The sequence below is a fragment of the Cottoperca gobio genome, chromosome 19, assembly GCF_900634415.1.
Source record: "Cottoperca gobio chromosome 19, fCotGob3.1, whole genome shotgun sequence".
NCBI classification, from domain to species: Eukaryota; Metazoa; Chordata; class Actinopteri; order Perciformes; family Bovichtidae; genus Cottoperca; species Cottoperca gobio.
In genome coordinates, this window is record NC_041373.1 from 18,421,338 (window position 1) to 18,436,035 (window position 14,698).

Genomic DNA, 14,698 nt, shown 5'->3' on the forward strand with positions numbered 1-14,698 from the left:
CAGCTGCCTCCAGTGTTGGTCTGCGTTACAGCTGCCCCCAGTGTTGGTCTGCGTTACAGCTGCCGCCAGTGTTGGTCTGCGTTACAGCCGCCCCCAGTGTTGGTCTGCGTTACAGCCGCCCCCAGTGTTGGTCTGTGTTACAGCTGCCCCCAGTGTTGGTCTGCGTTACAGCTGCCGCCAGTGTTGGTCTGCGTTACAGTTGCCCCCAGTGTTGGTCTGCGTTACAGCCGTATGATCCTGTATGATCAGCGACCATCTATTGGACGTCCACACTGGGGAGGGAGCTGTGTGTACAGCAGTAAGTATACAGACTGTACGTCATCTGTACATGTTGTAGTACCAGTAGACCTGCACATGACGTGTTAAACATACAATCACCACATGCATGTACATAATTCATATATTTGTTTAATTTGATATCATTGCTCTCTCAATCACTTCAACCACATCTTTTATTATGAATGTTATTAGATATGTTCTTTACGCAGACATGTATAAACATGCAATACAGGTTCAAGCTGGTTTGAAAGATTTATTAGTAAAGTTGTGTTTTGTACATTTCAGACATGTCAGAAAGAAAGTGCTGTGCAGACGGATCCCCCTCCACGGACACACCACAAGTCCATGCAGGCGACCACGTGTCAGGTCAGCTGGACCGCAAGTTCCAATCCAGGTTGGTTGTTCCAAAGGTCAGCATCATAATATATTAAAATATATATATATATATATGTGTATATATATATATATATATATATATATATATATATGTGTATATATAAATATATATATATATATTTATATATACACATATATATATATACACACACATACATACTATATATAATGCTTGATTATAAAACATATTTTTTGTAGAGTGTGTTACTGAACTCTTAGCACAAAAAAAACGTAGCACAGATCTTTTGAATGGCACATGATGGCATTCTGTGGTTCTTACCAAGTATTCCCCGGCAGACTCTCACCGGCGGTATGCCACATAGTGATACATTCTGTAACATACCAGATAATACATGTCAATGGTAATCACTTCAACCTTATTTATCTGTGTATTCTGTGACTGTGCCAGAGTGACCATTCGACTCCCCATAAATACATCACAGTTTCTGAGCTCTACACATTACACAAGTAACTTCCTCATTACGTGGCTCATCACCTGCTCGTTGTCTGTCCCTCTTCACATACCTGTGGTAGGCTGTCTGCAACACCCAAACATCCAGACACTTTGATTTGAATCCTGCGTGACCTGTTCTGCAGGTTGTGTTTGCACCATGTCCCTCATATTCATTGAGTTCCTCCATGACATCCTTTTCTTGGCAGCAGCTCTTCAATTGTTTCCATAATTTTACAGTTTTCACATGTACACCTAAATGTACAAAAGAAGAGTGGTGAGGACATGTACACAATATGCAATATCCAGAGGAAAGGCCAATATTAACGTCATCTTCATGTCATACTATGTATATGCCTGTGTTTGACGACAGGCTCGTAAGCAGCTCAAAGCTTTACTCTGTGAGATAATATCTCTCTGGGGCATTCCAACGAAGGTTTACCATGCCGTTTCTCAACTAAGTTCATACCTAGATTGTTGTTTGCAGTACCTTCCCACATTGGTGTGGATCATCAAAGACAACTACCACCGTCCACAGACACTTGTGAACATAACATGCTAACCTACTGCAGTAACCTTTCCTCCACTCTCTCTGACATAAGGAAACAGGTGACATCAGTTCATCATCACCTGCATCTACACCACTCCACTCATTTCAACCAGTCCAAACGGTGGCAAGGTTCCCTTCCAGATCCTCCTCTCCACCCACACAGCAGTGAAGGTGGCAGAGAGGGCATCCCCTCGTTCAGCATCTTCTGGCAAGTCCACCACTCTCAAATTAGATAACCTGGATCTTGCCTCCAAGTCTTCAACTTTATCCTGTAGCTTCGTGTTTTTAGCTTCACGCGTGTTCACTTTATCTTGCAGGGAGCTCACGTCGTCCTCGGTAGATGAGATTCTTACTTCAGCCTCTAACATTCGTTCTGAGCATCCCCGTATCTCCTTCCTCATCCCCTCTATTGCTGTTAGCATGCCATCAAGTCTTGTGGGAAAGTCCGACTTTAGAGAGCCTCTGGCGATCAGGATTTCCTCCGAGCCTGCTTCCCACCGCCCGGCCTCGCCCGTCTCAACAGAGGTCATGGCTGGCGCAATGCTAGCGCTAGCATAACTTTCTTTAGCTTCCACGTGTAGCTTGGATGCTGTTTTATCTTAGACTGAAGTGCTTTTGGTCGTCCTTTAGCTGATTTCCCTGCTGCAGCCGGCATTTAACCGTCTTTTCCGAATAGAAACGATGGGTTGACATAAAACGTGGGTAAAATTAGGATTTAAGACAGAAATTGTCGGAGCACTGATAGTTGCGTCTTCCTAGTGAGCCGCCATAACCTGAAGTCTCTTATTCCACCTTTTTATTTATTGATTTCAGGGACTTTTGTTTTCCTAATGCCACATTTCATTTCCATCTTATATTAAAAATAATAACTAGCCATAAAAATACACCAAGAGACGTTGATGTTGAGCATTTAAAATGTATTTATATTTCCATAACTTATCATCTACGAACACATGGTGGCAGTAGTTCACATAAATCTGTCCACCGGCCGCCGGAGAAAAAGGTGGCGAAGAAGAAGAAGAAGAAGAAGATGAGGAGGAGGAGGAGGAGGAGGACCGCGCTGGACTTGAAATCCTCCCCCGACCCGAGAGGCTGTCAGCGGGCGTGTCTGACTGTTTCCACGCGTTGGTTAAACGGATGCACAAGTGTTGCGTGGACACGTGCTGCGTCGCCAAACGTAAGAACCTCGGGGGTCACTCAGCTGGTGAGCGCGTGAAGGCGAGACACTTTCGTGCACTAGTACATTTGAAGAGATTGGGATATTATGCATCCATAACATATCTTCTTTAAAGATAAACCTTTATTAATCCCCAGAGGGATATGCAGGTGTCATGGCAGCAACAGGAGAGGACAGGTAACAGTACAAACCACACCAGGATGAAAGTAATTATATATTTCATTAAGGGTACAAACCACACAATAATACCAAAAGTCTAAATACAAATAAGGATAAAGTAAAACACTAATTAATGTAAAAACTGAAAAAGCAACAAGCTTAATATGAGATCACAGCGGTGTACGAGGGTTTTTAGATTTATTTAGATTCATTATTTATCTGAACAGCTGCAACGATGAGTCAACAGAACAATAACTGGCAACTATTTTGCTCATTAATCAGTAATTTTTTATGCACAAATGTCTCAAATATGGAGATGTCTTGCTTCTCTCTGTTTTATATCATATTAAAGTGAATATCTTTGGGTCTCGGACTGACAAACAAACACATCTGGCATCTGGACCAAACAATAAATCGGTTTAATGCTCATTAATCAATAAAGAAAATAACCGTGAGTTGCAGCCCATGAGGTGCACAAAGTTATTTACCACTGACAGTCGTTCCTTTGCCACTCTTCTCTTCACATATCGGGAACATGTCACTGAAATTTGTCCAATTCTCTATGAAGTTTCCACCTTTTGACCGCAGACTCGTTTCTCTCCTCGCCTGCGGTTCATGCCAACAGTTTAAACAGCCATGTGGCTAAATCTGCTCCAAGCTGCTGCGAGTGGGGAAGTGGCCAAAAACATGAGGACGATGAGACGACTCTGCTCAAACTTTCTTTGTGTTTCTCTCTGCAGGGAAAGCCCCCGTCAAAAAAAGCCACAGTGCTCAACAAGGTGAACAAAGCTCCTCCAGCCCCAATAGTACTGGATGGTGAGAACACACACACACACACACACACACACACACACACACACACACACACACACACACACACACACACAGGGAATCTAATTACTTAATTGCAGAACAAAAACAGATGTGAAGCTTAATGGAAGCATTTGAGACACAATCTGAAGTCAGGTGTGAACTCTTCATTTGTCTCACAGCTTGAATTGGTGCTTGTTGCTTGTTTGGGAGCATCAGCAGCTGCATACAGTACATGTGCACGAACGTCTCTTTCTAAACCTTTTGATTGAATGTGAATGACGCCTCTGTTCTTCCCGTTGTGTAGCATCGGCTGCAGGTTTTGAATGGGGCGCCTACTTAGAGAAGGAAAGCGCTCTGGCTGCATCGGTGTCCTGCTTCAGACATGTGAGTCCCAATAACCATTAGAAACTATGTTTTCTCTCAGATTATAAAATGTCTAAAGGAAAAACACTTGCACGCACGTATTAACACCTAATCCAACATGGAGTATAAAAAAGAATGAATACTTTGCAAAGTGAGCGTTGTCTATAATAAGTGTGCACCTCACCCTGGTGACCTCCCTCCTGCAGGCGCCCCTGTGTGCCCAGTGGGACGACATCTTAATGGGGATGAAAGTGGAGGTCCTGAACACAAACGCAGTCCTGCCCAGTAAAGTCTACTGGATCGCAAGTGTCATCCAGATTGCAGGTGTGTCTCTGTGTTTTCTGATCATGAATATACATCTTTTGCAGGAGCATCAACAGTAACGCAGCTCTTCCCTCCTCTCGTCTGCAGGATACAAAGCTCTGTTGAGGTACGAAGGCTTTGAACACGACAGCAGCCGAGATTTTTGGTGCAGCCTCGTCTCGGGGGAGCTGAACCCGATTGGATGTTGCGCCATGACGAGCAAGCTGCTGGTGCCACCGCAAGGTGAGGATTCACCCTCGAACCACATTGGTTCAGTGTTACCTGGAGACGTGTTATTGAACTCTCTGAAGTCCACAACCAGCCGGCGGGTTTAAAAAAGCCAGTTTTCTTTTAAGAATCGCTTAAATTAAACCGTTTATCAAAGCCAGAAACTGCAAAAACAGAAATTATCGGCGGGTTTCAAATTTCCGACGGTCCTTGAACGAGTCACGTGCGACGAAGACGTGTGTCGGTAAAAATAACAAAATCTAAGATTAAAAAGTGACATTTCACCGAAATCACTTTATTCTAAATGTCTCAATTAGAATGTTGCCAAAAATCAAATGTTTGAATTTAATATATCCTGTAAAAAACATGAAACTCTGAGCTCCTCAGCGCAGCTGGGAAACATCAACGACTGGAGACCAACAGACACGACACAGAAACTCTGTTGCTTTGTGGCATTATAACTGTTTTACTGAACAAAACACAGTTCTGAGTTCTCCATACTTCTAGCCATGATTGTACCGTTTCCATAGAAGTGCAGGATTTACGTGTTGCAGTGAAAACAAAGCCCCAGCTGGTGAAATGTGTCAAGAAGCATTTGCTTGAACGCTGCTCGCCTGCATGAAGCACAGAGGACGTTAACATGTCATCAGGATTAATACCGCCGATAACGAAGACTTTAAATATGTCATGCTTTGCTATGTCAACAATGTTGTGACTTGAGAAATGATGTGTCCATAGATGTGAAGCAGAACATCCCAGATTGGAAAGAATACCTGATGAAAAAGCTGGTGGGGGCCAACACCCTCCCTGTTGACTTCTACCTGAAGGTAAAACTGACGCTCTGCTTTGCACATGTGAAGAGAACTATTTAGTTTCACTGAATGACTTCATCTCTTGCCTTCCTCCTTCTCCCCAGTTGGCGGAGAGCATGCGGACCTCGTTCAGAATCGGCATGCGCGTGGAGGTCGTGGACCCCAAACACGTGAGTCAGACCCGCATGGCCGCCATCGACTCGATCGTCGGTGGCCGCCTGCGGCTGGTGTACGAAGACCAAAGCGACGCCGCCGTCAACACCATCTCTGATTTCTGGTGCCACATGTGGAGTCCCCTCCTGCACCAGATCGGCTGGTCCACCAAAGTGGGTCACGCCATCAAAGCACCTGGTAGGTGTTGCGTTTAGTTTTCCCCAAACGTAGGAGTAATGGCGTGCAACAGAGACGGAGACAGAAGAAACGACACGAGAACATGGTTGTATTGTGTAAGACCTCTAGACGCACACATGTCACGCTTGTTGTGAACTAAAGATATTTCTTTTTTAAATGATAGCAAACAGTGGAGGGACCGCTGCCAAGGTCTGGAGGGGGAACTATGACAGTTCGTTCCTGCTCTTTAAAAAGGTAAGGAAGTATTCTTTATTCGTACTGTCTCTTTAAGCCCCCATCCCGACAAAGCCCAGTCTGCTGTGATTGGTCCGTGTTTGTCGGGTCGTTCACTTCTGCGCTCTCGTTGTTGTTTCTGTGTGTATTTCCCCGTCGATGGAGTTTGATACTTCCACAGTATTTGTGCATTTTCAGCCATGTCTGTGACAGCATTCTGCACTCACTATGTGAAGTCTCTTAACGACGACTGATCTGCAGCCCAGGTTCGTTTACATGGAGGGGGGTTTCTTTGAGGAAGGAATGAAGCTGGAGGCCATCGACCCTCTTAACCTCGGGAGCATCTGTGTGGCCGCGGTACACAAGGTAAGACCGCTGTCATTGGGTGTGTGTGTGTGTGTGTGTGTGTGTGTGTGTGTGTGTGTGTGTGTGTGATCTGATAAATGAGCTGGTTATTATATTACCGTTCTTTAACCCTTGTGCTTTCATTCTCAGAATTGTTTACATAATGCCTCTGTGGTCTTTTATTTAAAGAAGAAAAGAAAAGCACCACAATTTTCTTTTTTTACAGTCTGATGAAGTTCTTATTTTTTGTCAGATTTAAACAAATTATATATATATTTTAAAAAGAAAGAAACTCCCATTTATTACCTTAAAGGACAAGAATGTCCCCTTCATAAAACTGCTATAAAATACTACAATTCGACTATATTAATATTATTAATTAATATTAATATGAATAATATTATTAATTAATATTAATATGAATAATATTAATAAATAATATTAATTAATAATATCAATTAATATTATTAATTAATAATATTATTAATTAATATTATTATTAGAATAAGTCATATTTTTATCAGTCCTGATCATAACTACTAAATATTAATTAATTTTCCAGTCTGTTAACATAATGCAACTGTTATGGGTTAAAGAACAGTCAAATGTAATTATTTTCTTTATACTTAATGCTAAAGTGGATTTATTTTCTCAGTCTGGGTTATGTTAATAATTAACAACATTGATTTTGATGCTTTTGAATTTTTTGTGCAAGAAAAAAATCATGTTTTCAGGACAAACATGAGAAAATGTCTCAATCTGGAGGAAAATAGTCAAAACTACAATTTTGAAGCCAGAGCTCCAGATGTGAAGCCTGATATAAAAGAATACATGATTTTATGTTGCACAGGTTATTGTTGACTTATTAGAGGAGCTGAGGTTGAACTGAACGTCTGCCATATGCATTAAATAAAAGGGTTAATCCTACAGCGAGTGTTTCTCTAACTTCCCTCCTCCTCTCCTCCCAGGTGCTGTTAGATGGATACCTGATGGTGGGAATCGATGGCGCCGTATCCAACAACGGCTCCGACTGGTTCTGTTACCACGCCTCGTCCCATGCCATCCTTCCCGTGGACTTCTGTAAGAAGAACAACATCGCTCTCACCGTACCTCAAGGTAGATATACACAACAATGATTCAGAGGCAGGAGACAGTGGTTCAGTGCTGACGATACTTAATGTTTGTGTCTCTGCAGGTTACGACTCTCAAACCTTCACCTGGGACAAATACCTGAAGGACACCGAAGCTAAAGCTGCACCGACACGCCTGTTAAACACCGTAAGACAGGAAGTCCAACCCCAGAGTGGCGTCTCTGAGCAACATAATGTGATCAAGACCGTTCATATATCAAGCAGACGAACCCGCTTTGTCTTTCTCTTCAGGACTTCTCGGGTCACGGCTTCTCCCCCAACGTGAAGCTGGAGGCGGTGGACTTGATGGAGCCGGGCCTGGTGTGCGTGGCCACCGTGAAGCGCTGCGTGGGCCGCCTGCTGCTCATCCACTTCGACGGCTGGGAGGATGATTTTGACCAGTGGATCGACCACCAGTCCCCGGACATCTACCCCGCCGGCTGGTGCGACCTCATGGGCTACCAGCTGCAGCCGCCTCCAGGACTCGGTAAACGCCTGATTTAGCAGCGTCCATCCCCTCGTGTGTTGAGAGCTCATATTAAAGGAATACTTCACCCCCAGAAGGATCATTTCTTGTTTTTCTCACACGCCTCCACGGGGAGCGTCTTGATGACTTGAAGTAACTGGTAAACTATATCCAAACGTCCGTCGACAAACTCGCACACAACTCGTGCAGTATAATCCAAGTCTCATTTATCAAGTCGTGTACTTCACACACTATTTAAAACTCTGAAGCTCCAACGGACGAGTGGCGTGCCGGCACAAGGTGAGCCAATGAAATACAAATGATCATTTTGGGGAGAAGCATTCCTTTAAGCCATCATCTAAACCGGTTGAATCTGATTTAAGTCTTTACAAGAGGCATTTAAACTCTGATTCAACTGCATTTTAGATAATTGGAGGAATTAAAGACCAAATGAGGCAGAAAAGTGTCACGTTTGTCTCTTTCACGTCCCAGACGGAGGTTTAACTGGGGATTAAAGCTGTTGTGTGTCTGACTCGTGTTTCGTTCTGTTTCCAGTCAATTTAATGGAAAACCAGACGGGACAGAGCAAGAAATACAAAACCCTTGCGCATCGGAAAAGAAGTATGTTTTGTTTGCTCTCATATTTAGTGTTTTCCTGCATCTGATGGTTGTATAACTGTTCTTCCACCTCCTCGTTGTGTTTTCTGTAGAAAAGAAGCCTGGAAAGAAGAGGCTCTCTCAGGACCAAGCTGAAGAAGATGCTGGTCAGCAGGCGAAGGTCACTGACGCTCCTTCAGAGCCGGAGGACCTCAGCCTTCCTCCAAGAGTGCCTCTCATCCAGCCCAAACCTGAGCCCGAGGAGCAGGAGAGTAAGTGGACACACTTCTCATTTTCGTGAGATCATTTTGCCAATTTGCTGACGTATGTCTGTCTGTAGTCTTTGCAGTGCAGGTGAAAGTGGAGGAGGTGGAGATGGAGATGGAGACGCCCACTGATCCTCCACCAGTCCCTCTGGGTGTCTTTACACGGGAGGAGGGCGGAGAGAAGAGTAAGTCCGGACTACAACAGGCACCACAGCTTGGAAAGAGCAGCTCGTGCAAAGACGGAGCGGAGTGAAACTACAGCAGGAAGAAGTGAAGAGTGTGAGGAGGGAGCCACTGAGGAGACGGTGCCGTGCCCGAGGTTTCAGAGAGCAGGACACGAGAGGAGAGGCTGCAGGGATGGAGGCGTCTAAAGACTGAAGAGGAAAAGGTGGATGAACAGAGAGACAATGGATTTTGTTTAAATGTGCGCTATATTTAGAACATTTCCCTGCGTCACCCTAAAGCAGTCATCTTTGCTCTCTTCAAAACCACCAGACTCCATTGACAAAAACACTCATTTTAGCTCACAGAGCTAGTTAGTGCTGCTGGTTAGTTTGTGTTATTGTGACTTTAAAACCCAAAGGTCACACAAACTAACGAGAGCAGGAATGGCGGACTCCGCCGCTACCAATAACTTCTACTATATGTAAATATGATAAAGTAGAAACTACTCAGCGGTGAGTAGGAGCTGCTGTAACACAGCCTGTGTTTGTGAATATGTTTTATTATTTAACTCGGGTGAGCAGAGACGGTTTCCTGTCGAATGTTATAATGTTTTCATCTTCTGTGAATTGTGATTTACTGTTTCATGCTTTTCAACATTAAATAATTAACGTACTGTGTGTGTAATGATCAGTGTTTGAAATATTTACTGGATAAAAACACAATGTCTGTTAGATGCAAAGAAGAAAAATGATGCATTGTTCAAAGATACACTTTACTGCAGAGTAAAGATAAACGACATCTTAATTCTGTGTAAGATGCACATACGCAATGTTGGAAAGCATCGCTGCTCGTAAAATCAAGACTCTTTATTTTAGTCTGATTTCCTGCAAAGGTACAAATTATAAGAGCAATAAAGACAAAATCATAAACAATTTCTTTCAAGTTGATTTATTTCTTGTAAAATAACTGATCATTATAAACCCAAAGAAATATTTTTATTTACAGAATTACTGAAAATCTTTAGTCTCCATATTTATTGAACTTTATGTTTTCCTTTAAAACAAATAAATAAATTACTCTTACAAATTAGTTTATTTCTATGGAATGACTTGGAACTATGGGGCGAGTGATACAAGTGATTAAAACTTTATTGATAATCAATCAATAAACAAATCATGAGTTCATTGATAAAAGTGAGAATTCTGCTTCCTGTTCTTATGACCTCATTATGACCTCATCAACCTCATTATGACCTCACTATGACCTCACCAACCTCATTATGACCTCACTATGACCTCATCAACCTCATTATGACCTAATCAACCTCATTATGACCTCATCAATGTCATTATGACCTCATCAACCTCACTATGACCTCATCAACCTCATTATGACCTCATCAACCTCATTATGACCTCACTATGACCTCATCAACCTCATGACCTCACTATGACCTCATCAACCTCATTATGACCTCATCAACCTCACTATGACCTCATCAACCTCATTATGACCTCATCAACCTCATTATGACCTCACTATGACCTCATCAACCTCACTATGACCTCATCAACCTCACTATGACCTCATCAACCTCACTATGACCTCATTATGACCTCATCAACCTCACTATGACCTCTTTATGACCTCATCAACCTCATTATGACCCCACTATGACCTCATCAACCTCACTATGACCTCATTATGACCTCGTCAACCTCATTATGACCTCACTATGACCTCATCAACCTCATTATGACCCCACTATGACCTCATCAACCTCACTATGACCTCATTATGACCTCGTCAACCTCATTATGACCTCACTATCACCTCATCAACCTCATTATGACCTCATGATGACCTCATTATGACCTCACTATGACCTCATCAACCTCATTATGACCTCACTATGACCTCATCAATCTCATTATGACCTCACTATGACCTCATCAACCTTGAGCCTGAAGTGCTGAAAGCCTCGATGTGTCTCTCTGTGCTTCACTCTGCAGTATTAATGTGCTCACGCCTCTTTATTGCAGTATTATAAAGTGTAAAGTACCTTCCAGCTGTGTTTTGTCTGGCTGTTGTGCTTTTGATTTGTTTCAGTATAAGTTTAATAAGTTATAAGTGAAGACTTATTTATGAAAGAAGGTAAATGTGGATGTAAAGTACATTTACCAGCTGACATTAATCAAACTAGATGTTTACAGTGTGTGTGTGTGAGTGTGTGTGTGTGTGTGTGTGTGTGTGTGTGTGTGTGTGTGTGTGACTCTATACAGCTGGAGTGTTGAGCAGGAGTGTGTGTGTGTGTGTGTGTGTGTGTGTGTGTGTGTGTGTGTGTGTGTGTGTGTGTGTGTGTGTGACTCCACAGTGACACTATACAGCTGGAGTGTTAAGCAGGAGTGTGTGTTTGTGAGTGTGTGTGTGTGTGTGTGTGTGTGTGTGTGTGTGTGTGTGTGTATGTGTGTGTGTGTGTGTGTGTGTGTGTGACTCCACAGTGACACTATACAGCTGGAGTGTTAAGCAGGAGTGTGTGTTTGTGAGTGTGTGGGTGTGTGTGTGTGTGTGTGTGTGTGTGTGACTCCACAGTGACACTATACAGCTGGAGTGTTAAGCAGGAGTGTGTGTTTGTGAGTGTGTGTGTGTGTGTGTGTGTGTGTGTGTGTGTGTGTGTGTGTGTGTGTGTGTGTGACACCACAGTGACTCTATACAGCTGGAGTGTTGAGCAGGAGTGTGTGTGTGTGTGTGTGTGTGTGTGTGTGTGTGTGTGTGTGTGTGTGTGTGTGTGTGTGTGTGTGTGTGTGTGTGTCACTGATGATCTCTTTCTACCATCTTACAGTCATGTTGAGAAGAAGTCTCCGCCTGCAGGAAGCAGGTTATTACAAGAAGGTCACCTGCAGGTGAGTTGCTGTGATGTGTGTGTGCACATGTTGTGTCCTGTATGCTGTGGAGTCAGCACCGTATACATCTTCACACGGATCAGTCTGTACTTACTTCTCTCGCATCTTTTAGGAGAAGGAAAGGTTGTGGTCGTGTGGACTCAACAGATCACCACGAGTCTATCAACAACCCACAACACACACGTGACATTCAGGAAGGGACTACGAGGACTGTTGGACTAAAGACGATCCTCACGTGTGTCTTCCTCCTGCTCTTCATCGCTGCTCGTGAGTGACTTCTCCTTCAAGTGAACGTTTTCTTCCTTGTCAATAAAACTCATCTGACTAAAGGTTCTGCTCTGTGTCCCTCAGAAGCGACACACTACACACACACACGTGTGATCAACTCAAAGAAGTCCAGCCGATATTCAACCTGCAGATGAACATCTTTGCTCCAGACACAATACCCAACTTTGTCTCAGAGTCTCAAGGTGAGCCGTCTTCATCGTCTGCTGTGTAACTTACACAGAAGTAGATTTATAACTTGATCCTTGATGTGTGTGCATGCAGGAGCCAGGGTGTTGCATCATTTCTCGTCGGACACATATTGGCCCCAACAGCAGATTGGGGGTAAAAGAGTCTACTGGTGGTATTCACTGGAAGCACAGACGAGAGTGATCCAGGTAGGAATCTGTCACTTCTGGTGTTTGATATCAAATGAAATGGAGAGTTTATGAACTGTGGACATTAAAACATCCACCTTCCTCCCCTCAGGGACATTCACCATTGCAGCCTGGAAACTGCTGGCCCTTTTCAGGAGGACGAGGACATTTATTCATCTCCCTCTCCCGCCCCGTCTCCATCACTAAAGTGACACTGGGCCACATAGCAAAGAGCCAGTCCATCCACGGACACATCGCCAGTGCACCGAGGGAGTTTTCAGTCTACGTAAGTCGCACATATTACCCTCGATATGTCCTGCACACTCTTTGTTCTTCACACAGCTGTCTGTGTTTCTTCTCCAGGGACTCAGGACAGAAGACGAGGAGGGAACCTCTTTAGGAACGCTAGTGTACGATCAAGATGGAGCAGCGTTTCAGACTTTTGACCTGCCTGTGAGTACGACACGAGTGAGACTGTGTAGCTTTCCTCAACATGCATTTACCAGATCACTGCTCAATATATGGCTTTGTATAGGACAATAAGTAGATATCTTTAACTGTTCTCCTGACAATAAAACCTCTTCCTGCCATATTAACGGCTGCAAACTGCAGGAGTTAAACTGTGTTATAGAGGTGGAGCTGCTTTTAAAACCAGATGCTAAACATGCAAACACCACGTCATCAACACAGATGCATGAACATGTCTTCTCTTTCTCTAACGTCGTATCCTTTCTTTGTCGTCTCTGGTACAATGCCTGACTCTCTTTACTCACGTCTCTCTCGTGTCTCTCACCAGAATCCAGAGCGAGAAGTCTTCAGACATGTGATTCTACGGATCGAGAACAACTGGGGACACGTGGACTTCACCTGCCTCTACAGCTTCAGGGTTCACGTGAGAAGTAGGTCGATCTCAAAACATCTGAAGGAGGCTCAATGTGTTCTTGTGTTTTATAGAATATCATCATGCATTATGAATTGTATTTGTAAAGGTTAACAGAGTTGCTTTGTAATCAGAGTTGTTTAGAATATGTTGTTATATGTGAATATATCTTGGTAGTTACAAGTGTCTGACATGATCCCAGGTGTCTTGAGGTTGAGTCATCGGTTAGTTTGGGTTTCCTCCGGGTGCTCCCACATTCAGTACATATTTGTACGCAGTATTTTATAATAAAGAAATCTTTTGAATTAGAACTATTGTTGCTGTGTGTGTTGTGTTCAATAATAAATGCACTCATCGTTCATCCATCAATTGCAAAGCAGAGATGGCTCACCATGCAGCCTCCATCCTGCAAACCAGCCTTTGATCACCTGCCGGAGCGCACATTTCTCACTGCTGACAGCTTCCCTGGAATCAGCGGCCCAATGTTATCACAGATGCAGATTACAGCAGGTGAGCATGTTCCAACATATGAGAGGTAACAATTACATTGTTATAGATTTAAATCCCTGATCCATAATAACAAAGACAAAGCTGCACATTAGACGTTCATCCTACGGGCCTTGTGATCAGCATGCAGCGCATATAAGTCACCATCATCCTTCTGCAGAGCTCTGTCTGGCGCCACACCCTCGTGTCAGACTACATGTAACTGCAGGAGGATGCTGAGAGCGACAGGTTTGTAAATCACTGTACGGTGCTCTTAATAACTGAATGGACCTCAGAGTGTGTGTGTGTGTGTGGGACATCAGACAGGAGAGCAGATCAGTACATTTACTCAAGTACTTATTTCAGGTACTTGTACTTTACTTTGTATTTCCATCTAGTGCTGCTTTATACCTCTACATCTCAGAGACAAATATTGCACTTTTTACTACATAACAGCTTTATTTACTTTTCAGATTACAGTTTTTCATCCACTACTTGTCCAGTGAAAACCATTTATCTCCATCTGAAGTTTCCTTTATATGTTGACAACACTCTCCTACTTCTTAGGATAAAGAAACTCTTTAAAAAGACTTTTGGATCAGCTGGAAAATGCATCGTCACAAAGACTTTTTAGAGATACGTGGTTCTCACAGGAGTGAGACAAAGACACAAACATATAATGATCTTATAGAATATGATGCTTAAAATACACAACAGATACAAT

The 14,698-nt window shown here is 43.2% G+C and overlaps 1 protein-coding gene across 1 annotated transcript; it reads left to right on the forward strand.

The window, feature by feature from the left end:
* Nucleotides 1-2,813: 2,813 nt before the first annotated feature.
* On the forward strand, nt 2,814-9,996 carry LOC115024894 (lethal(3)malignant brain tumor-like protein 2). Its single transcript, XM_075074159.1, is given in 17 exon segments — nt 2,814-2,880; nt 2,969-3,030; nt 3,753-3,828; nt 4,130-4,209; nt 4,395-4,512; nt 4,600-4,734; nt 5,458-5,546; nt 5,636-5,882; nt 6,046-6,116; nt 6,357-6,461; nt 7,409-7,556; nt 7,636-7,718; nt 7,823-8,057; nt 8,592-8,657; nt 8,747-8,905; nt 8,974-9,095; nt 9,097-9,996. Coding segments are annotated over 17 exon segments (2,037 nt in total). The 3' UTR covers nt 9,271-9,996.
* Nucleotides 9,997-14,698: the final 4,702 nt, after the last annotated feature.